Here is a 21,616-nt window from a genome sequence, read left to right on the forward strand (position 1 = left end):
TTATATCCTTGAGCTTCTTTGAAATCACTATCTACTAATTTCAACACATCTGAAGTCTCACTAGAGTCCACTTCCTTCATTTTTTTGCAGGTTTTTTTTTTGGGGAGGCGGGGGTTCTCCTTAAAATGAGTCATAGGGATACTCTTTCAAAAGACCCAAGTTCAATTCTCAGCATCCACATGGAGCCACACAGCCATCTGTAACTCTAATTCCAACTAATCTGACATACTCTTTTAGCCTCCACAGGCACCAAGCACACACATGGTAAGCAGACATATATGCAGACAAAATACCTATACATATAAAATAATTTTAATTAGAAAACCAATTTTGAGATGATTAATACAGCAATTGAACAGCAGTGCCTGTTTCCCTTTAAGTTGCATCATCAGGGAAGAGACAGTTTCCAGGTGCAGCACCACTGGAGCAGTCTGCTCTCACAAGCCCAGCTCAAGCTATAGACTTGTTTCCTTCAAGGACACCCCCGGTTTGTGGAAAGGTCAAGTCCATTCCTTTGTGGTGAGACAGTGTTTAGTAACTGTAAGAGATCATGTTTCAAAACTGGTGTTCCCGTGAACTTGCCAGAGCAAGCCCTTCCTCTAGCCTTTTCCTTTGGATTTACTGCTGCTTTCTCTGGGTATTTTCCAGACTGACTTAAATAACTACAGACCCAGACTGAGTTTGTATCCAAAGCAAATGTTGTGATACCAACCCTTTGTTTTGTTGGTTAGAGTTTAATCTTTTTTTAAAAAAAGTTTTTCTCCCTATATCAAAGTTTTTTATCTTTAAAAATAAATGTTTTATAATTTCAAAGAGAAGAGTTTGTATCACAGTAACCCACAGTAACCCATAGAATAGATACTACAAGATGAATGGGGGCAGAGGTAGCACATGAGAGGCCTGGGTTCTATCCCCAGCATCACAATATGGGGAGAAAGGGAAGTATAAAAATTCCTTCTTCTGCTGGGCGGTGGTGGCGCACGCCTTTAATCCCAGCACTTGGGAGGCAGAGGCAGGCGGATTTCTGAGTTCGAGGACAGCCTGGTCTACAGAGTGAGTTCCAGGACAGCCAGAACTACACAGAGAAACCCTGTCTCAAAAAACCAAAAAAAAAAAAAAAAATTCCTTCTTCTCTGTTGGCTTTAAGGCAGGAGGGGTGTGGAACCAACTTGGATTTACTTGTGTGTTTGTCTTTTTTTCCAAAGTCTTGTTTCTCCATCATGGTGCTCTTCTTGATTGTGAATGATGGAACAGCTTGCTAGGGAGATTAGCTCTCCACTATTGACTTTTCCTTTTGGATAGTCAAGGAATTTGAACCCCAGACTCCAAGATTGACTGGCCTTAAGCACAAATGAAACATCCTTAGCTGGAGACATAGCTTTTTGTCCTGGAAACAAGGACCTAGCAGACCACTTCATTGCTGATCCAGAGGTGAAGTTAGAAGATTCCTGTGTTTGACTACCAATACAGTTGTGAGGCCAAAAAGAAAGTCAGAGCAGTTCTCATAGTCTCCCTGGCTTTGACAGGGAGTTGACTGCTTTGGTGACTTTTTTCTTCTCAAGTAAAGGAAACAAGAAATAGATTTAATATTAAATAAAATTCTCCCCTTTCTTAGTTGTGGTCCACAAATAAGCAGGCATAATTATCATATTTTCTAAATGACAAGTCTCAGCTTTTATTTTTGTTCTGTCCATTTGCAAATTAACAACTTGTAAGCCTCCATCCATCATTGCCCATGTATGTTAGACAGCAAAAAGCTTTTCAGTGGAATGTATCACTTTTAAAAAATATTGTGAGTTTGGGAAAATATGCAGCAGTTTGACCTCCATGACCCTACACGTCCTCCTTTGCTGCTTTGACTCTCAGCAGCTGCAGAGAGTGACTCTGGGGCCCCCATATGTGGGCTAGCCACCCAATGTCAAACAGATCTTTAGAGTTTATTTATATTCTTGGCTTCTCTGAGCAACAAGTTATAGATTCTCAAGAGCATTTGACATTCTATATCTGGTATGAGAGTGAATGTTGAAATGGAAAGAATAGCTTCTCAGTTATCTTTGTACTCTTTGAGATGAAAGTCTGGCATGCTTGATTACTTATTGGAGCCTTACCAGCGTGCAGATGCTCTTTTGTTGACCAGAGGGGCTTGATCCATTCCTGAACAATGGAGGAAACTTACGCTATGTGCTTAAGCACTGAAAGGAAGATTCAGGCAGTAAATTCAAGGTAATCGGAGAACGGGGCATAACTGTTGACAGAAGAGACTGTCTTGCTGGAGCCTAAGAATATCCTATAACAAGAGAATCTCAGAGCACCTGTTTGAGGTCTCAGCAGATGAGTGGACAGTAGATCAGGTAACCCATTTCATAGAACATCTAAAATGGGGACTTCCATTGATTGAAAGAAAGGCTCTAGTTAGCCTTGCTGCCTGTCTGTATTTTAGTTTGGTTTAAGAGATAGAAGAAAGGACTTTTATTTTCTTTTTGCTGTTAATTTTTGTTTTTTTATTGTTAACCTTGATTTTGTCAGGCATTTCAGGTTTTTGTTTTAATTTTTAAAGTGTCAGGATCTGGTGTTGCTGATAGAGAGCAAGGCTCTGGAGATCTTACCAGAATGTGCTTCTCTCCAGTTTCAAACTTGGCCTCATCCAAGAAAGTGACCTGCCAGCTGTTTGTGTCTAACCAGCTGTGATCCCAGGCTAGTGCCTGCCCTGCCCAGAAAATGGCCTTCTCTACACAGGTCCCCACTCATCCCTGTGCACACACACACACACACCCTTAGCCTTGGGGCTGCAATATATTTGTGATCTATGAACCTAAGTTGAACTGCTTATGTTCCCACTGGGGAGCTCATAGAGCCCAGTGAAGCTGTGCTAGCTCTTGCTAAGGTCATGCATGTTCTGTATTTGGTAGTTCCTTGAAAGGTACATGTCAGTGGCTGTGTAGCAGGCCTGTGAGAGTTGATTGCAGACTTAGAGATAGGAGTGTAAGTAAATTTGCCAAGACATGGCTGGCCTTTCATACTTTAAGTTACAATTTAATTTTGGCTACTGGAGACGTTCCTTTATGAGAAGCTGCCATAGTTTTATCCACTTTAAAAGCTTCTTGGGTTTCAGTGATCTCTGGATAGCCGTAAAGAGGAGTGGTGCTTAGGATTGAATCAGGACCTTGTACATTTGTAGGCAAGTGCTCTTCCACCAAGCCTACATCCTGTGCTGCTGAGAACATTTTACATTTTAAGGTAATTTGGTTTGTATGGGTTTGTTCTACTGCTCTTCCTGACTGGTGCAAAAGGAAACTAATCTTCCTTGGAGGAAGGATGGACTCATAACTGGAACTTTTTTTTGTTTGTTTGTTTAAGAGGCAGTGGGTCTTTTCTTTGAGGAAAACATTCCATTTTTCTTTAAGGAGAAAACCTTCCTTAATATCTGCAATGATGGCTTGCTGACTCAAGGCCAGCTATGGAATGAATTTTGTCTGTGTGTTCCTGATTCGGGAGGTGACTGAGAAGAGCAGGCTCTAGCCCTTAGCTGGCAGGAATGTCTTTTTAAACAGTCAGGCAGATTCCCAGATTAGAAGGAGTCTATGCAGCTGATGTCACTGTTTCCTGAGTAATTCTGGGTGGTTATTTACTCCATCTGGCTGCCAAGGGCCAGAACTGTGAATGAGTCTCATTATTAGAACTCCAGGTTGCAGGCATGGAGGGAAGAGCCAGTTGCTGCCACAGTTAAGTCGAAGATTTCAAGGACCTGCAGCTTACCAAGCTCCAAAGAGGCGGTAGGGAATAGGGGGGCTGGCCACGTTCCCTGGGCTGCATTCTGAGGCGTTTACAGGATGGCACACAGCCAGGACTGAGTCGCCGCCCGCATTGCCTCGGAGGCCGCTCTGCAGCCTGGTGGTGGTAAGTGGGGCATTTCCAGTTTAGAACAGGCAGTGCTTTAGGAGGAGCACCTGTACCTACTGCTGCGATTTTTCTTGGGTTTTTGATGCAAAAGTTAGTACACGTTTGACTGAGCTAGTGGGGAGATCGTGGCTTCTTGTGAGTTGATTACCATGTGCTGGTGAGTTGGAGTTACGTGGGAGTCTGCTTCCATACAGTCTGCCGGAGACGTGTAGCTGCTTGATAGAGAGGTGCTTGGAAATCTCTGAGAGTCCTTCTGTTCTGCACAGAATAAACTCCAATGTGTATACAGTTCATCTAACCTGGCCTTCATTTCACCAGGGTCTTTTTCTTAACCATCTGCCTTTCTTACCTATGGCTATTATTTAAGTCGACTTACTGGTTGTCACCATGGCCTTTCTAGAATCCTTTTGAGTAAGGCTAGAAACCTGTATTATATAGACTCCTTTCTCTGTGTCTGTTTTCTACTGGGAGTAACTGGTGTTTCTTTGCTGAGTGGGGTGGGTGACTGGCTATCATTTCCCCTTAACACTGTGTGTTGTTTCTCCAGCACAATCCTGGAGGAAGAGAAGGTGCAACAAGAAGAACGGATGAGGATGGAGTCCAGAAGACAGGCTACCGTGTCCTGGGACTCTGGAGGGTCTGATGAAGCACCACCCAAGGTAGCTGAGGTCCCCACCCTAGCTTTGAGGGTCCTCTTGAACTAAGTTCTACAGTATGTGGGAGTAGACACTGTTGTCTGTGTGATGAGCCCCCAAGTCATTGAAGGAGTAGGAACTGTAATGTAGTCACCCTCCTCTCTGTAGACTGCCCAGTGTGCTGCTTACCCTGTAGAAGCTGAGGAAGCTAGTGGCTGTGAGAGACGTGATGTGAAACTGCCCTTTTCTCCTCGTGGTGTTCCCAGGAGGTTTAGGTGGGACTTGTCTTTTTCTCTTGTTGACAAGGGAATTAGAGATCTCCCAAACAGATCTCCCTAAGCCAGAAGCACTAAGAATCTGGTGTATTTCAAATAAGCACACTTCTACCACTTATACCCCTTTTGCTTTGGTTTTGCTGGAGTTTTGTGTACTGTTTCTGGGTTTGAGCTGATGGCTAGGTGTTGGAGAGGTCTCTGCATTTGCTCTCAAGCCTTTGTCACACCTGGCATGACATGGTACCTGGCCTTCTCTTGTTATTTCCAGGTTTTCTCTCTCCTCTAACCAGGGCAGGAAAGCCTCTTCCTTTTACAACAGCTAGACAGTGGTTGTGGATTTGGGACAGCAGGTGGCCCTTGTCACTTTACACACATGGGAAAGTCTTCACATCCTTTTGCGTTTGGATGGGATAGGCACTTCATACACCAACTTGAATAAATAATCCAATTCAGACCTTCTTCTGAAAAGTAAAAAGACAAGAGGTTTTTTTTTTTAAGTTGTTCCCTGCTATACAATATACTTGGCTAGCTAAATATATAGTTTGTCACCATTTTGTTTTCTTTTGAAAAGTAGAAATCTGGTATCACAGGAACCATGTAAGTATTGTACTATGTGTTGTATCATGGTGTCTGAAATCAAATGGTAGTCCCATGTTGAGCTGTGTGGTAGTGACACACCCTGAAAGTGAGCATAGGTGATGAGTTCCTCAGTCTACGAATCAGGGAGACTCGTCCACCCAGCCTTCACAGAGCACAGAACCCACACCTGAGGGAGCAACAACAGAATCCTTCCTTACTTACAGAAGAGGCACCAACTCTTCATCCCAGGACATATGGGCCTCCGTGGGCTATTTACCTTTTGTCTGTGAGTTTTTGTTTTGTTTTAATTTGATACAGGGCTTTTAGTCTTTTACCTCCTGCCTCAGCCTCCCGATTTCCTGTTTTAGTTCTGTGATAACTACAGAGTAATTCCATATCAAGAGGCAAGACAAATTTTATCACTTATTTATCAGGCCTGGGGTCCAGCAATTCATTTCATCTAAAGCATAGCTGGTATCAGTCTTATGACAGGGCACATACCAGCCTTGCTTACTCTAAACCTCATATTAAGTACTCCCACCTCTTGGAGACATTGTTGGAAATGCACTAGATGGCATTTCTCTAAGTTAAGAGTAGCTCTGCCACAGAGCTTACAATGCCAGTGCCTGTGTATCTTTAACTTTTACTAAAAATCTGTTTGTTTTTCAACAATCTCACTTTTGATAGACTTTTTAAATTAAACTCATGTGTTAGAGGTGGTTTGGCTTCTTTGGGTTTCAAGTAGAAAGACTAGCTCATAAATTTTTAACTGTCCTTGTCATGCATGCTCAGTTTTCACACTAGTGTTTCCAAATTCACATTCTGAGGCATTCTTCAGGATTCTTTTGTGGGCGCCCGCCTCTCCCCCCTAACTCCCCCATTAATTTGTTCAAAGCATAGACTAGCATATATCCCCTGATCCAGTGCATTGCACTTTTGTAGGGACACTGCTTCACACATTCATGTGACCATTACATAGGCCTGTGAGACCAAAGCTCCTAGTTACCAAGAGCTATTTTTCCTTTTCCTGCTTTGACAGTTGCATGAGTGAGCTATTGTCACTTTAGCAAAGTTCAGTCAGTGTTACCAAACTTCACCAGTGAACACCATTATCTCCACCACAACACTCATACACTAAGAAAAACTCAGTTTATGGAAGAATGGTTCTGATGAAGGTGGTACAGTGTTGAATGAAGGCCTGTCCAGCATGCACGAGAAAAATATGCTGTTCAGATTGGTGGATTTGGTGGACATTTTCTCAGAAAGTAAATGAAAGCCCTCACTTCAGTGAAAATCATTCCTAAAACTTGAATTTTCAAACAAAAGTTCTTGACCATGATAGATTCTGATTTGAAGGCTGTTTTGGAAGTCTCATGGCAACATTAACACATGATTGTTAGTTGTGTTAATTTCCCAGAACTTGCAAACAGAAATCTGCTCACTTCTAAGGTGGAATTCAAGAGTCCAGCTTGCTAGACTAGGCGATATATTGGTCTTACCCACAGAATACTGGGAGAGGCTGCATATAGGAGCATGGGTAGCCCCAAAACAGCTGCACCAACTGTTAAGTTCCACACTATTATGATGTAAACTTTAGTTAACTTTCCACACTATATTCTCTAGCACAGCCAAGGCCATGTGCAGCTGGATCTGAATTATAGATACCTGGCAGGAAGGTACAGGGGAATGAACCCATTATATGAAGGTACATCAACAAGTAGGGCCTTGAGGGGCTCTTGCAGGTAGTCACAACTTCCCTGATAAAGGTGGCTAGTTGTTTGGAAGATGGTGTTTCACAACAGAGGTACATCCTGTCTTCGAGAATATATCATACTGAGATGGTCTGCATACCTTAGTGAACTAGTGGATGGTGGATTGTAACAAAATCACACATAGGTAAATAGTCCATCTAAGGTAGAAAGTAGAAGCAAGATGTGGCTCTTGCCTACCATCCCACAACCCAGAGTTAATGCAGAAGATACCATGTTTGAGGACATATTGATAGAGCTATATATCAAAACCTTATCTCAAAAAAATTAACAACAAAAATGTAGGCCAGAGTCATGAGTTTTAATTTAGCACACTGGTGAGTAGATTAAGATTCCATACTGGTCCTTGATTTTAAGAAATATTCATTTAGTGATTGGGATGTAGCATTAGGAAACAGTATTCACAATTGTGCTGAAAAACTTTCAGGGGCATGATGCTTTCCTGGCTGGAGATTTATAGCTCAGTGTGGTGGCCCATCTCTAGCACACAAAGAACTAGTCTTCTATTTCTAGTCAAATAGATGTATGAGGCTTTTTGTTTGTTTTGTTTTGTTTTGTTTTAAATAGTCACTATTCCAGAAAGTTAATAACCATGCAAGGCTATACTTCTATTAATATGCACAGTGGCGTTGGTCCTGTATCACTTCGCAGAATCACTCCTCAGGCTTCTAGTCTGTGACAGTCATTGTGGTTGTCAGAAAATTTCACTGGGTCCTGCATACCCTTGAGACAAGACACACCAGCCAGCTCCATAACTCCAGCTTTGACCATCACCTTTTACGCCAGGCAGTGGTGGCACGCGCCTTTAATCCCAGCACTTGGGAGGCAGAGGCACGCAGATTTCTGAGTTTGAGGCTAGCCTGGTCTACAGAGTGAGTTCCAGGACAGCCAGGGCTACACAGAGAAACCCTGTCTCAAAAAACCTTAAAAAAATAAATTAAAAAAATAAAAAAGATCATCTTTTTATCCTTTATTTTCACAAGAGAGATTCAGCCAAAATCCCCTAGCTTATGTATTTTGCTGAATGATGACCCAAGTTGGCCTTGAAGGAGGTAATAAAGAGATCCTACTGATCCACTGCACAGACAGAGACACAGCTGGAGAAAGTGGCTTTGTCACTGTCCTGTCTCTCCTAGTAGTCAGGAGCACAGGGCATAAGAAGGGAGATGGTTTAGACAGAGTCCAGAAGCAGAGCTACCCTAGCTCACTTTAAGAATGTGACTCGTGCTGCATAGATAGCTCAGAGGTTTAGAGCACTTGTTGCTTTTGGAAAGGACCAGGGTTTGATTCTCAGCACAACTTGGCAGCTCATATCCATCAGTAACTCCAGTCCCAGGGGATCTGATGCCCCCTTCTTACCCACAAAGACACTAGACAAAAACACGGTACACATGCATACATGCAGGCAAAATATCCATACACCTAAAATAATCTAAAGCCAACGTAAAAGTATGTGTGATGTTTAGTAGAGGTTTTGCCTTGTTCAGGCTAATGTCTTTCATATTCCTTTTTATTTGGTGAGGTATAAATATATTTGTTAACAGTAGAATTGTGGCAGAAAGATTTAGGATTTCTGCCATTGTCAGTTGTGTGAGCCTTTTTGCAGCACTTGACTTTTCTGAGCCTTTTTAAAATGGAGGGTCAGGGTGGTGATACGACTTTACAGCATCGTTGGCAGAATAATCCATTTAATGTGTACAGAATATACTGCATAAGCTACAAGTATGTTTTCTCATGTGTATTACTTGCCACTCTGATTTAACCCAGTGGATACTACTGTGTGGGTGTTATCTCTTTGCCTTTAGAAACCTATCCTACACAGTTAGTGACTGCATCCTCCTTTTAGTTATCACCGTCCTGGGCTATTTGATTCTGTTTATCCACTAATCACTTGGCAGATATTACCCTTTCTAGCTGTTATGGGCAGTGGGGTTGGGGGTGGGGTTGGTGGGTAGGGGGTCTTGAGTGGGGAGGTACAAGACAGTGTTTCTCTGTGTAGACCTGCCTGTTCTGGAACTTGCTCTACAGACCAGGCTGCCCTTGAACTTAGTGATCCACCTGTCTCTGCCTCCCGAGTGCTGGATTAAAGGCGTGCGCCACTGCTGTCCAGCCATGAGCAGTGTTCTTAAGAACATTCATGTGCATGTTGTATGGGTTTACATCCTCATTTCTCTGGTGGGTTTGCTGAATTATATGTTGATTCTGTGTTTCGTTTTCTCAGGGATCAGCATTCTGTTCTGCATAGTAGCTGCTCCATTTTGTATCCCAAGCAGCAGTATACAGAGCTTATTCCTCCAATGCTGGCCTCACTTTTATTTTTGAGTCTTAAATTTCTATCACTCATTGTGGTTTGGAATTGCCCAAAGGTGCCTAGCACCTTCTTCTGCCCAATCTGTATTCTCTTTGGGTCTATTCATGTCCTCAACCGTTAGATCTTGTCAGATAGCCTAGGCCAGCCTGGCACTTACCTATGGGAACTCTGTTGCACTGAGAGCCTCAGCTTGGCCTTCTTACTGTGGTATTACCTATAACAAAAAGATTTTTTTTATTTTGATAATACAAATTTTATATTTGAGTTCCCTTTTGTCCTTTGAGGTTTTGATATTGTAGCTCAGAAGACATTGCCCCACTCCAGGTAATTTAAAAGGTTAACCCCTGTTCCTTTCTAATCCTGTTATAGTTTGACCTCTGTTATAGTTTAGGCTGTGAGTCATTTTGAGTTAACTGTCAGATAAGTTGTGGAGAAGTGTCAGTTGTTGAAGACTCTTTCTTTACTGAAGTATATCACTTTCTTTGTTCATTCTTTTCAACTAGGCTGTATTAGCAATGCGAGCCATTGGTTTTACAGAATTAGAAGACTCATCCTTACCGATACTTTCCTGATTTGTTCACAGCCCAGCAGACCTGGTTATCCTAGCCCGAGGTCCAGTGAAGGATTTTATCCCAGCCCACAGCACATGGTCCAGACCAATCACTACCAGGTATGTGAATTGTCACAGATATACAACATACCACTTGACTCATCAACACTTCTGTGGTAGGAAGAACCTTGGATTCATTTCTGTTTTGTCTACTTATTTTGGTGAATGGAAGCACTGCATCTGTAAGTGAACGCAGATGAGATAGATGCCCTGCAGATGAGTGGGGAGGGTGCTGGGTTTGAAGCAGCTGTCTAGGAGAATATTAGCCAAGAGAAAGACATTCACTAACATTGAACTGCAATTCCTGCTAGAAATGCATAGGTCCCATTACTAATGAACGCCAACACCCATACCATGGCCCCATTCCTTGGAGGCATCTTTGTGTCCTTCCCTGCTAGTCACCCTAGTCTTCAAGGCTGTCATCCTTCTGATCCCTATTACCTGGCCAACAGAGGTGTATTTGTATTTTTCCTTTTATGAAGTTTGATGTAATTGAAGTTGGGTATGTGCTTAAGGGGTCAGTTTTTCACCATGACAAGGTTTGCTGAGGATATTCCATAGGGTTACTGAGGGTCTTGGGCCAATATAGAAAAAAAGTGCTTAGCTGTTGCTACTAGGGTACCAGGGGAGGAGGTAGACACTGACTAAAAAACAAAACGTCATATGTCTGTGGTAGTCTAGGACAGTGGGTACTGGGTAAGTTTTGGGCTCTGTATACAGCATGTTGTTCCCCACAAACTGATTCTCATGTGGAGCCAAAGAAGATTCCTATCACTAGGAACTGGTTTAAGGCTGATGGTTAGACCTGTGTTCTGGGAGACATTGCTTCATAAGGATAATAGGTCCCCAAGTTCATTCATCTATGTCTAGGCACTTAGAACATAAAAGAGAAATCTTTCACTCCTTCTGGAGGGTGCACAGTTGGGTGTGTTCCATCTCAGCGAAAGGAGCTCTGACCAGGACACAGATCATAGCAGTGAGAGGTGTGTGGTTAGACTAAAGTAGGCAAACTCACTTTTGACTGATGAGAGACCTAGGTCTAGCATATAGCACAGCCACCCTGGAAAACAGCCAGGGTCTGCCTACTTGTGGTCAGTGCTCAACTGACCCTGAGGGAGAATTAGACAGTAGCAGCACCTACTTTCTGAGGTAGCTGTCAGTCCTGAATGCAGGCACACAGGAAACCTAGTCACACTCAAGGACATGTTGTAAAAAAATCTCTGATCCCACTACTTTGGAAGCTCCTGAGGGTTATTTAGAAAACTGCTGTAAGTTTCACAGAACTTCTTTGTAAAAATTTCTGAAAGTTCTGTTAATAATGTATTCTTTTTTATTTTAAAAAAAATGGTATAGGGACTGGAGAAATAGCATTTAAGAGCACTTCCTATTTTTGCAGAGGACCCAGGTTTGGCTTCAGCATCCACATCAGGCAGCTCCCAGCTGCTGGTAACTATAGTTTCAGGGAATCCAACCCCCTCTTCTGGCTTCCTTTAATACCCGCATGCAAGTGATACACATATAGACAGGCAGACACATACATACACATAAATAAAATTATATAAAAATGCACTTGTATGTGCAGCACTTGTATCCAGTAGGATTTTTCATTAATTAAATACTAGGAGGTATTTATCAATGCCCAGAGACCTAAATGTACACAAGCCTTTGGTGAAGGATGTATTGATGTTTGGAAATGTAGATTTCACTATGCATTCATCTCTTCTTACTAAGTAACTGGCAACTCAGGCCATGTGATGATGTTCCAAGTCTGCTCCCTATTCTTTCAGTTGAAGACAACCCATTTCAGGAGGCCCTCTGCTTCCTTCTGACTGGGTTTTGTCACCATGTCCCTCTGAACATTCTGTCTCCCTGCTTTAGTCACCACACTAAGAAATAGAAGACATGGCCTCTCCCACCATTATCAGCCTCTTATTCACTAGAGAGTAACATTTAGAGTATTGTTGCAGTTTTTGTTCTTGTTTGGGAATGAGTTTGTTTGGAATTTTTTGAAATGGCTGGCCTGAACCTCATAATGTACACTCGAGCGATTTGCCTGCCTCTTCCTCCCAAGTACTCTTAAGATCAAACATGTGCATCACCACACATGGCATGTTTGGAATTTTTAGAACAGAATTTCAGTATGTGACCATAATCTAGATGATCACTCACTACATATGTCAAGCTAGTCTCAGCCTTGTGATCTCCTGCCTCTGCCTCACAAGTATTAGGCTTACAGGATATTTGCTACCATATGCAGCTCTGTTGTTTGGTAGGGTTGTGCTTTGTTTTGTTATTTTGTTTATTTGTTTGTTTGTTTTTGAGATGAGCCCTCACTATGAAAGTCCAGGCTGGCATCAGACTCTTGGCCTCTTGCCATAGATTCCAAGTGCTAGAACTACATACTTACATCACCATGCCTTACAGATGTTTCATGGTTGCTGTGGTTCTTACTGTAGGGGATGGATGGTGTTGAGCTAGGAAAGGGAAATTCTGGAACTAAACATGAAACAGCTGTATTGTGCTCTTGTTCCCTTTGTGTCCAGCAATAGTCACCTGAGTACTTACATGGTGTACAAATTCCAAAGTAAAATAACTGTTTAAGGAGTGAGTGTGTGTGTGTGTGTGTGTGTGTGTGTTTTTCTATGTATGCAGGTTTGTATGGAGGTGAGAGGACAACTCTTTTTTGTTTGTTTGTTTTTTGGTTTATTTTTTTATTTTTAGATCAAATCGTAATTTTTACTTATTCACAGAGGGTTTATAAACACAAAAAGGCAGGACATGGGGAAGGGGATGACACCAAAGCGTGGATGTTCAGGGGTACAGATATCTTTCAGAACAGAGTATTGGCTGCGTGAAGGTTCAGGGAACCGGTCGCTATGACTCTGCCTATGATTCACTTGTCCTTATCTAAGTTGATATTACCCGCCAAAGCTACCTATTTACAAGGTCTGTGACTACTCGGGCTGGTAAATTGTCACAAAAGCTGCCTGTTTACAATAGCTTATAGCCATCTGTTTTAATGTCTTTCCACAGAGACCCAAGACTTGTTGTTAGTATACATGTATGACAGGCCTATTGCTGATTTTAGGCCTATGGCTGTTTTTAGGCCTTCAGTGTATAAGCAGGGCTGCCCCTGACATCTCCTCCCTTCTCTAGGTATAGAAGGGCTGTGGCGATTCTAATCTTGCGAAGGCGAGGATAGAGGCCTGACCTCCAGTAATTGAAGGGGACCTTGTAATGGCTCTGGTCCCCCTGTCATTGTCCAGTGAGGCATGAGGGCCATACTCATCCCGATGTCTTTTTCCTGGAGAGGGGAAACTTTTGACATCAACCCCTATGCAGTCAGGCTTGTCCCTCAGGGAACCCAGAGAGATATTTTTAACTTTTATTTATATTCCCTTGCAGTGCTTAGCCTCTCAGCCTAAGCAAGAATCCAGATCGCCAGTCAGAGGGGGTTCTGGGTGGCCCGAGAGGACAACTCTTGACTGTCACCTTCAGGAATTCAATCTGTCTCATCGTTTCATTGACCTGGAGTTCACCAATTTGCATAGATTGGCTGGCTAGTAAGCCCCAAGGATTCCCGTTACTGGCCTTACAAGTGTTTGTCACCATGCCCTGCAGTTTTATGTGTTCTGGGAATCAAATTTAGGTCTTCTTGCTTGTAAGGCAACCCTTACCAACACACCAGCCTCAGAAGTAACTAATTTCTTATCTCCTGGGATATACTCAGCTTCATTGTCTAATTCAGAAGCCAAAAGTTGCTTTTCCTGAACTCATTTCTGGACTGGAAAGATTGTTGCAGAAGACTCTAGTTCAGTTCCCAGCATCTGTGTCAGGCAGCTCACAACTGCCTGTAGCTCCAACTTCAGGAGGCTCTAACGCCTCTGACCTGTGTGGGCACCTGCATTCTTATGTACATATCAAGAGAGAAACGCACACATAACTTTAAATTAATAAAAGTAATTTATTTTTAATCTTAAAAAAAAATGAAACTCAGCAGTGCAATAGTGATGCATGCCTTTAGTCCCAGTACTTGAGAGTCAGAGGCAGGTGGATCTCTGAGTTCTACTCCAGCCTTGTCTACAGAGTGAGTTCCAGCACAACACGGGCTACAAAAGCTTGGTGGTGTGGTGTGGGGGGGATGACACTCATTTGTGTGCTTTGCCAGCTACCTGCATTCTTGAGCTCCTGGTTACCTTTCATGTTTATTCAAGTTCTAAGTTGGCAGCATTGGCTCTCTGACCATTTCTCAGTGTTCCGCTTCCACCCTGCACTTGAGAACCCCAATAATTACATTGGACCCACTCAAATGATTTTGTCTCCAGTTGTGTCCTTGATTTAGAGGCACATCTACACGGTCTTTTTTATCAAGTTGGAGAATAGATATGCTCAGAGAGTCAGACTTGGATCTGGGGCCCATTCTGCATACTATGAATGTTTTCCTTAATAGAAGTTGTTTGGTTTTTCGATCTAGCAGAAGCTGTTTTATCAGAAGCTTACATTGCCTCCTGAATCACTCACAGGTCTCTGGCTACCCGGGTTCCCATGGAATCCCAGCCATGGCTGGCAGCATTTACCCAGGTCAGGCATCTCTTCTGGACCAGACAGAATTGTGGAATCACAGACCTCAGGAGATGTCCATGTGGCAGCCCAATGTGGAGGTAAATGGGGTGTTCTTGGCTATAGTCAGTTAATGGACAAAGTGTGGTTTAAGTCACCTGTTATTTATAATTCTGAGATTGCTTGGTTGTGATTATTTAATTTTAAAATCTAGATACCCTGTTTAGCCAGTTATAACAGTCTATACCAAGAATTCCAGATGAGACAGGAGGATTGTAACTTCCAGGCTAACCTAGGTTACAAAGCCAGGCCTTATCCCAAAAGCACTTTTATCAGAGCAAGCTTGACAACCTGAGTTGACCCCCAATAAACACCATGGAAAGAGAAGACCAACTCCTGGAAGTTTTGGTCTAACCATCATCCACATGTGTGGCCACACATATAATAATCTGTCAAGAGCCATAATGGGACAAGCTAATTATTAGCAGATGATCATCCTGAAATGCTTGCCTCAGATTATTATATAATCTGCGACAGAATGAGGTCTCATCCAGCAAGGCTGTGAGAGACTTATCTGAGGAAAGATTTCTGCTATTAATATGCTTTTCCTGTTATTATTATTATTATTATTACTAAACACATGTAACAATCACTAAGCAACAGCACACCCCTTTGGAGCAGATCTCTGGAGACCCACGAAGATGTGCTGTCTTGTAGTGATGCTATATAGACAAATAGATGACTTGTTAAGTCTTAATGATGATCCTATAAGAATTCCTAAAATTAAATCAGTGATTATTAAGCTCTTTCATATTAAAAGGACTGATATTAAGTCCCTTTCTGATAGTCAAAACTGCAGTGAGAACTCTGCCAGTCTCCCAAGTGTCATCAGTTAAGGGTTTAGATAGTAACCAGACTTTCTCCCCTTTCTTTTTTCCCTGCTTAGAATTTCTCCACTTAGAATTTTTCCTTTGTTAGAATTTTTTTCCTTTCCCCACTTAGGACCTTTCCACCTTTTCTCTTAGATAGCTTTAATAGGGAACTTTTTACACTTAGTAATAAACTATAATAACTTTTCTAAGTGTCTTTTCTTCCTTTGACCACAAACTAACAGACCTAAGTTAGAGCCTAGCAGTGCCTGCAGAGAGAGTACAAAGGCTGTTTGCCTAATCCTCTGCTGTCCTTGGGCTGAGGTGCTAAGTGCACCCAGAAATTGCAGTTTCTGGCCTCAGAGGATCAAACAGATAGCAGGTCAGCAACAGTAGCCTAGTAAGTAAACTTTAGTAACATAGAGAAGTAAACCTTATTATACAGCAACCCTAAATATCTCATAAGACCAAGTCTAACCCTCGCCAACGTTCTTCCAATTCCCATTCTCCCCACGGCTGCCTCAAGAAGAACCGACAAGGAGGAGAAGAAAGAAGACTCTTTTCTCCTCCCACCAAGCCGGGGCTGGCTCTCAGCAATAATCATTAATAATAATAATAACAACAACAACAAAATGTAAAAAGCAAAAATTTTAAGATGCCCTATCTACTCAATCTTTTCTAGTTTGTTTTTTTAATTCAGGGACTGGGGATTTAACTCTGTAGTAGAGATTTAACTCTGTAGTAGGGAGCTTTCCTAGCATGTGAAATACCTAACACTGTCCAAATGAAAAAAAAGAATTTCAATGGACATTATCATAGCAGACATAATCATGTCTCATTCAGTTTGTTTGAAAAGTAGATCTCTCAGATGGATGTAGTTTGCATACACATAAGGCTAAGAAAAAATATAGACCCAACCAATGTTCTTTCAACTGTGTGTATTTTATGCAAATTTCCTGGTCAAACTAAGAACCACATTTATAGTACTATACTTCTCTAGGGGCTGGAGAGATGGCTCCTTAGTTAAGAGCACTGGCTGCTGTACTAAAGAATCCAGGTTTGATTCTCACCATCTACCTGGTAGCTAACAATTGTAACTTCAGTCCCAGAGGATCTGACTCCCTCTTCTGACTTCCAACAAATGGTATACAGACATACATACAGGCAAAACATTCATATAAAATAAAATTTAAAAGAATTATTTGTAATTGTCTATTTGTATTCTTCCTTGAAGTATACATGGTTTTGTTGTTGTTGTTGTTGGGTTTTTTTGAGATTGACTCCTACCTTGAACTCCTTATGTAGCCAAGGATGACCTTGTACTGATCTTCCTGCTTGCACCTCCTGAGGGTTGGATAGATATGTGCTACCATAACATTCTAGAGAGGGATTCATGCTGCCAGACTTGTTCTTTTAACAACTTAGCTATATCCTTAGAGTGTGTGTGTGTGTGTGTGTGTGTGTGTGTGTGTGTGTGTGTGTGTGTGTGTGTGAAAAAGAGAGAGAGAGAGAGAGAGAGAGAGAGAGAGAGAGAGAGAGCGCTTTGGAGCTAATTCTCTTCTATTACCATTACATAGGTTCTAGATTTTGAACTCAGGCCCCCAGATTGGAGGAAAGCTCCTTTACTCACTGAGCCATCTCACTGGCCCCTCTTGTGTTTTTTGTGAAACAGTCTGATGTAGTTCAGGCTGACCTTGAACTCCTGTTCTTCTTGCCTTAGCTTCCCAAGGGCTTTTGACTTGTGTGCAACCACATGGCTCTTGTTTAACTCATATTTTATCTTGCTCTTCTTACTAACCAGTTGTTTCCCTGTTTTCCTTAGAGTGGAATAGCACTCTAAGTGCTATTGCATTCTTTTGTGTATTAGACTGTTTCGTAGAACGTACACATGAATATTAAACACAGTAAATCTCAGCCTTCAGAGGTGACTGGAGTATGAGAAGACCTACAGCACAGAGTGGGATCATGAGACCAGACTAGGAAACTAAACGTCCTGTTGATAATATCCCTTCCAGGACTCCACAGCTTTGGACCTTCGAGGGATGGGACAGGTGCTTCCCCCTCACCTGATGGAAGAGCGGCTAATCCGACAGCAGCAGGAAATGGAAGAAGACCAACGCTGGCTGGAAAAGGAAGAGCGATTCCTGGTAACCACTCTGCAGAGCACTCAGCCCCACCCAAGTCTACCTCATGCACTACTGCAGACCTCCATCCCGAAAGCAAAAGGCTTTCCTTATGTCTGGTCGCAAACACTTGCCATAATGGGCTATTTGTTGTTTTTGATGATATTTTAGGAATCTGCTTCCAGAATTTTGTAGTGTATTATGGCTCAGATTTCTCTGTTGTTTTTTTAGTTGTTTTCATTATGTTGTTTACACAGAAGGAACTTCAGTGTTAGTGTAGAGGTAAAACATTGCATCTCAGCTTTATTATAGCCATGTGCTTACGTGGCTGTGAGTCCTATTCTACCTCCTGCCCCCTGCTTCATTGCTGACAGATGCATCTGGACCTTGATAAAAACAGTCTTTCAGGAAACTCTTGCTGACCAGAGAGCTCTCTGTCTGATCCTTCTCGCGTGCTGTGCCCTTGGCTCAGTACTGGGGCCTTTGAGACTTTGTCCTCCTGCCCTGCAGCCCTAGGAAAAAATGTGGCTGGAAAGAACCAGGGTTCCTGCTGCTTCCATAAATTCTTTCTTAGTCATTTTACCTGGGGAATGCAAACCTGACTCCTCATGCTTTTACTGAGTCATTATTCATCAATGTCACCTGTATCGATTGATTTTATATCAACTTGACACAGGCTAGAGTTATTTGGGAAGAGGGACTCTCAGTTGAGAGAACTTCTCCATAAAATTTGCCTATAGACAACTGTGTAGTGCATTTTCTTAATAATGATTGATTGTTAAGGCAGGTAGTCTTGGTTGGTATAAGAAAGCAGGCTAAGCAGTCCCTGGGGAACAAATAGCACTCTCCATGGCCTCTGCCTCAGGTCCTGTTTCCATGGTTCCTGTCCTGATTCCCTCAGGTCTAGAGCCTGACCCAAGAGTTACAAGCTTTTGTTCATGGTGTTTTATCGTATAAATAGAAACTCTAAGACCACTTAGTGTTGCAGTTTGTGCTAAGAGACAAGATACAGGAAAAGCAGGATCCAATTTTGGTCCTAAATTCCTTGAAGTCTATGGCAAGAGGCATTTAAATCAACCAGTGATAGTATTGTAAGTGATTTTGAACTGTATTCTGCAGACTTCATCAGGTTTTGATTCTAACTTTATTCATTGTGCGTAGCTTTTTCTGAGAAGGGATATGTCTGCACTGTCTTGACTGTTGAACCCAGAGCCTCATGTATCCTAGCTAATTGTTCTAACACTGATCTGTACAGGTTAAAGCACACTCCACCAGTTTGAGTGCAAAGGCTGCTCTCTTTAAACTGAATTGCAAACATTGAAGGTTTTTGCTTTCAGGCTGTTGGAGCGTGCTTCAGCAGGCAGAACATTCAGCTGTACTCCTGGGGAAGTTCTGGGGCCAACTCAGACAACAGCCAACAGTGCATATGTGGGAGCCAGGAAGTAGATCACATTGGAGAGGCTCTTGTTTTTTCAGCGTTTGCTTTTATTTTTTTATTATTGCATTTATTTGTGGGAGGGAGATTCTGTGTATCCTGGCATGCATGTGGAGGTCAGAGTGCAATTTTAAGGACTCATGCCACCAGGGAATGTCCTCAAGTAATCCAGCTTGGAGGCAAGTACCTTTGCTTGCTGAGCCATACTTTCAGCCCTTAGTGTCTTCTTTCTATTTTAGCCTCAGAATATGTACACATAGTCCACATTTCTACCCCTTCAGGACAGTGCATCATCTCTTTAACACATGTTGTTATCAAAGTTAATAGCGAGTAATAGGATAGTAAACAATAACAATATTATCATTTTCTATATAATGTTCCTGTATAAAGTTATTCAATTTTCATAGCCAGCCACCCTGTACAATTAGGACATGTTCTGAATCTTTTGTCCAGTTCTTTGGGACCATGTGTACCTCAGAATTCATTGTGATTTTTTTTTAACCACTTAAAAAACTAGTGTATGGCACAGTTATTATTCTATAATTCTCCATTAAAATCCCAGAATCAGCCATTAATATTTCTACATAAAATATAAATACATTTACAGAGAAATAAAGATAAAATGTCTTCCATTCAGTCAGGTTTTACTACTGTATCACATACATTTTAACTAAAAAAAAAAAATGCAAGTTTAGATTTTGGGAGTAAGACTTGTGTCTCCTCACAGAGGTGAGGGGCAGATGCTACACTCCAGGCCTTGCTGGGTGTTCTTTGTGGAACTAGGATTTACTGTGTTGAGCTGTCAGTTCTCTCGTCTCATGTATTCGCATTTTATATCCCTTTAGAGAAAAAGTATCCTGTACTTTCAGGATCCTCGATTAGTTAAGGCAGATCTAGATTTTAAGTGATGCCACAAACAATAATTTAACTGTAGTAGTTGTGGTTTAATTCTACTAATCTGGGTACTCAATTTGTGAATGAATTTAAGAATACACCAATTGTTGCTTGACCTATTTTTTATCCAGAAAGCTTCCCCACCATACACGCACATTTGTTTGCATTTTTAAAAATGAAATGTATTTGAATTGCTGATAGGTTTTAGTGCTGGTGTGCTATTATGGATCTACTAAACAGAGGTTTGCTGCTGATACCAGGTTACCCTGCCAACAAGGTCAAAAGAAAACAAGAGCTTCTGTGCCCCTGTGGCACTAGGGAGACATCAAGTCCAGATGATATGTGAACTAAGTCTCAAAAGAGAAACTGGAATTTGCAGAGCAAACAGGCACAGGAAATACATTCCAGGCAGTGGGAAGAGCGTGGGTATTGATGTGGGGTCATGGGACTAGTTTAGCCAGATGTGACCTGAGCTGGTCTCCAGAGGGAGTTGGGGAATTCTCATCAGAAGGCTCAGAGGTGCCTGTGTTCTACAGGCTTACTTTTTCTTTGAGATTATTTTCATATACTGCACCTTATCCTGAAACACATGGTAACTTATGGTAAAGTCTAACTCTTGCTCTGTGCAGGATGTCTCCAGCCTCCAGGTAGCTCCAAGTGTGTGTGCATAACCCATCTGCAGAGTTGAGTGACACATGCCAGATCCCTGACTATAATGTCTACTTTCAAGAATCTCCTTCTATATGTAGCAGCAAGGCCTGCTGGAGTGGAGTATCTTCACAATTCAATTCTAATTTATCCTGTGCAATTCTATAATCTCTGAGGAGGTGCCTGCCTGAGTAAAGTCCCATCTGTCTATATAGAACCTTGCCTGTTTTAGTTCCTCCTTGGCACTGAGCTGTCCCACTGTGCATTTCTGTGTGGTATACTCTGTTGTTAGTAGGACTTTAGCTGCTGCTGTTACAAGATCTCACTAAATTGTCCAAGCTAGCTTTCTATTTACTCAGGGTGTAGCTCAGGAGGTCCCAATGCTGCACTCCTTCTTCCTCAGAGTAACTGAGATCACAGACATGTGCCAACACACTCAGCTTGCCGTCTTTCTTCTCCAGTCATCCTGTGAACTTTGACCTATCCACTTAGTTTTTCTACATGCACAACTGGGTTTTTTTTTCTTTTTAATTTTTTTTCTTTTAAAATTGGATTGGGGATGCATCTCAGTGGAAAGATGCTTGACTAGCATGTGTAAAATGCTGGGTTTAGCCCCCAGTATAGGAAAGGGGAAAAAAAAAATCACCCACCTATAATCCTAGTACTTAGCAGGGTGAGACAATGTTGCCATGAGTTCCTGGCCAACTGGGGCTATAGTGTGAGACCCAATCCCAAACCTTGTGTTTTCTTTTCTTTATTCATTTTCAGTTCTTGGTACACGATTTGTTTTTCTCCTGAAGAGCTGCCTACTTGTGCCTTTTGTTCTTTGCCTGCTTTTATTTAAAAATATGTTCTCCATGAAACATGGTTTTATGTATTAAACATTCTACTCATATGTAGAAGCTTTGGAAAGGCTTACCAAGTCCAGTGAAAGTATCTTATAGGCTTGATTACCTTCTGCAGACAAATACCTACATGCTTTTTTTTTTTTTTTTTTTTTTTTTTTTT

General features: G+C 41.9%; 1 protein-coding gene across 9 annotated transcripts in view; it reads left to right on the forward strand.

The window, feature by feature from the left end:
* The window catches only part of Ptk2 (protein tyrosine kinase 2), a 177,820-nt gene that overhangs the window by 135,091 nt on the left and 21,113 nt on the right, over positions 1-21,616 (forward strand). For 7 of the 9 annotated variants that reach the window (XM_028773232.1, XM_028773233.1, XM_028773234.1 and 4 more), the window contains 4 exons: positions 4,448-4,559; positions 10,053-10,139; positions 14,603-14,740; positions 17,524-17,655. In XM_028773232.1, the coding sequence (XP_028629065.1) occupies positions 4,448-4,559; positions 10,053-10,139; positions 14,603-14,740; positions 17,524-17,655 (469 nt within the window). Of the gene's footprint in view, positions 1-3,495; positions 3,898-3,950; positions 4,058-4,447; positions 4,560-10,052; positions 10,140-14,602; positions 14,741-17,523; positions 17,656-21,616 lie in introns of those variants that run through there. The other 2 variants (XM_028773240.1, XM_028773239.1) reach the window with 2 other exon arrangements.

This window comes from Grammomys surdaster, unplaced genomic scaffold, assembly GCF_004785775.1.
Source record: "Grammomys surdaster isolate TR1022 unplaced genomic scaffold, NIH_TR_1.0 224, whole genome shotgun sequence".
Taxonomy (NCBI): Eukaryota; Metazoa; Chordata; class Mammalia; order Rodentia; family Muridae; genus Grammomys; species Grammomys surdaster.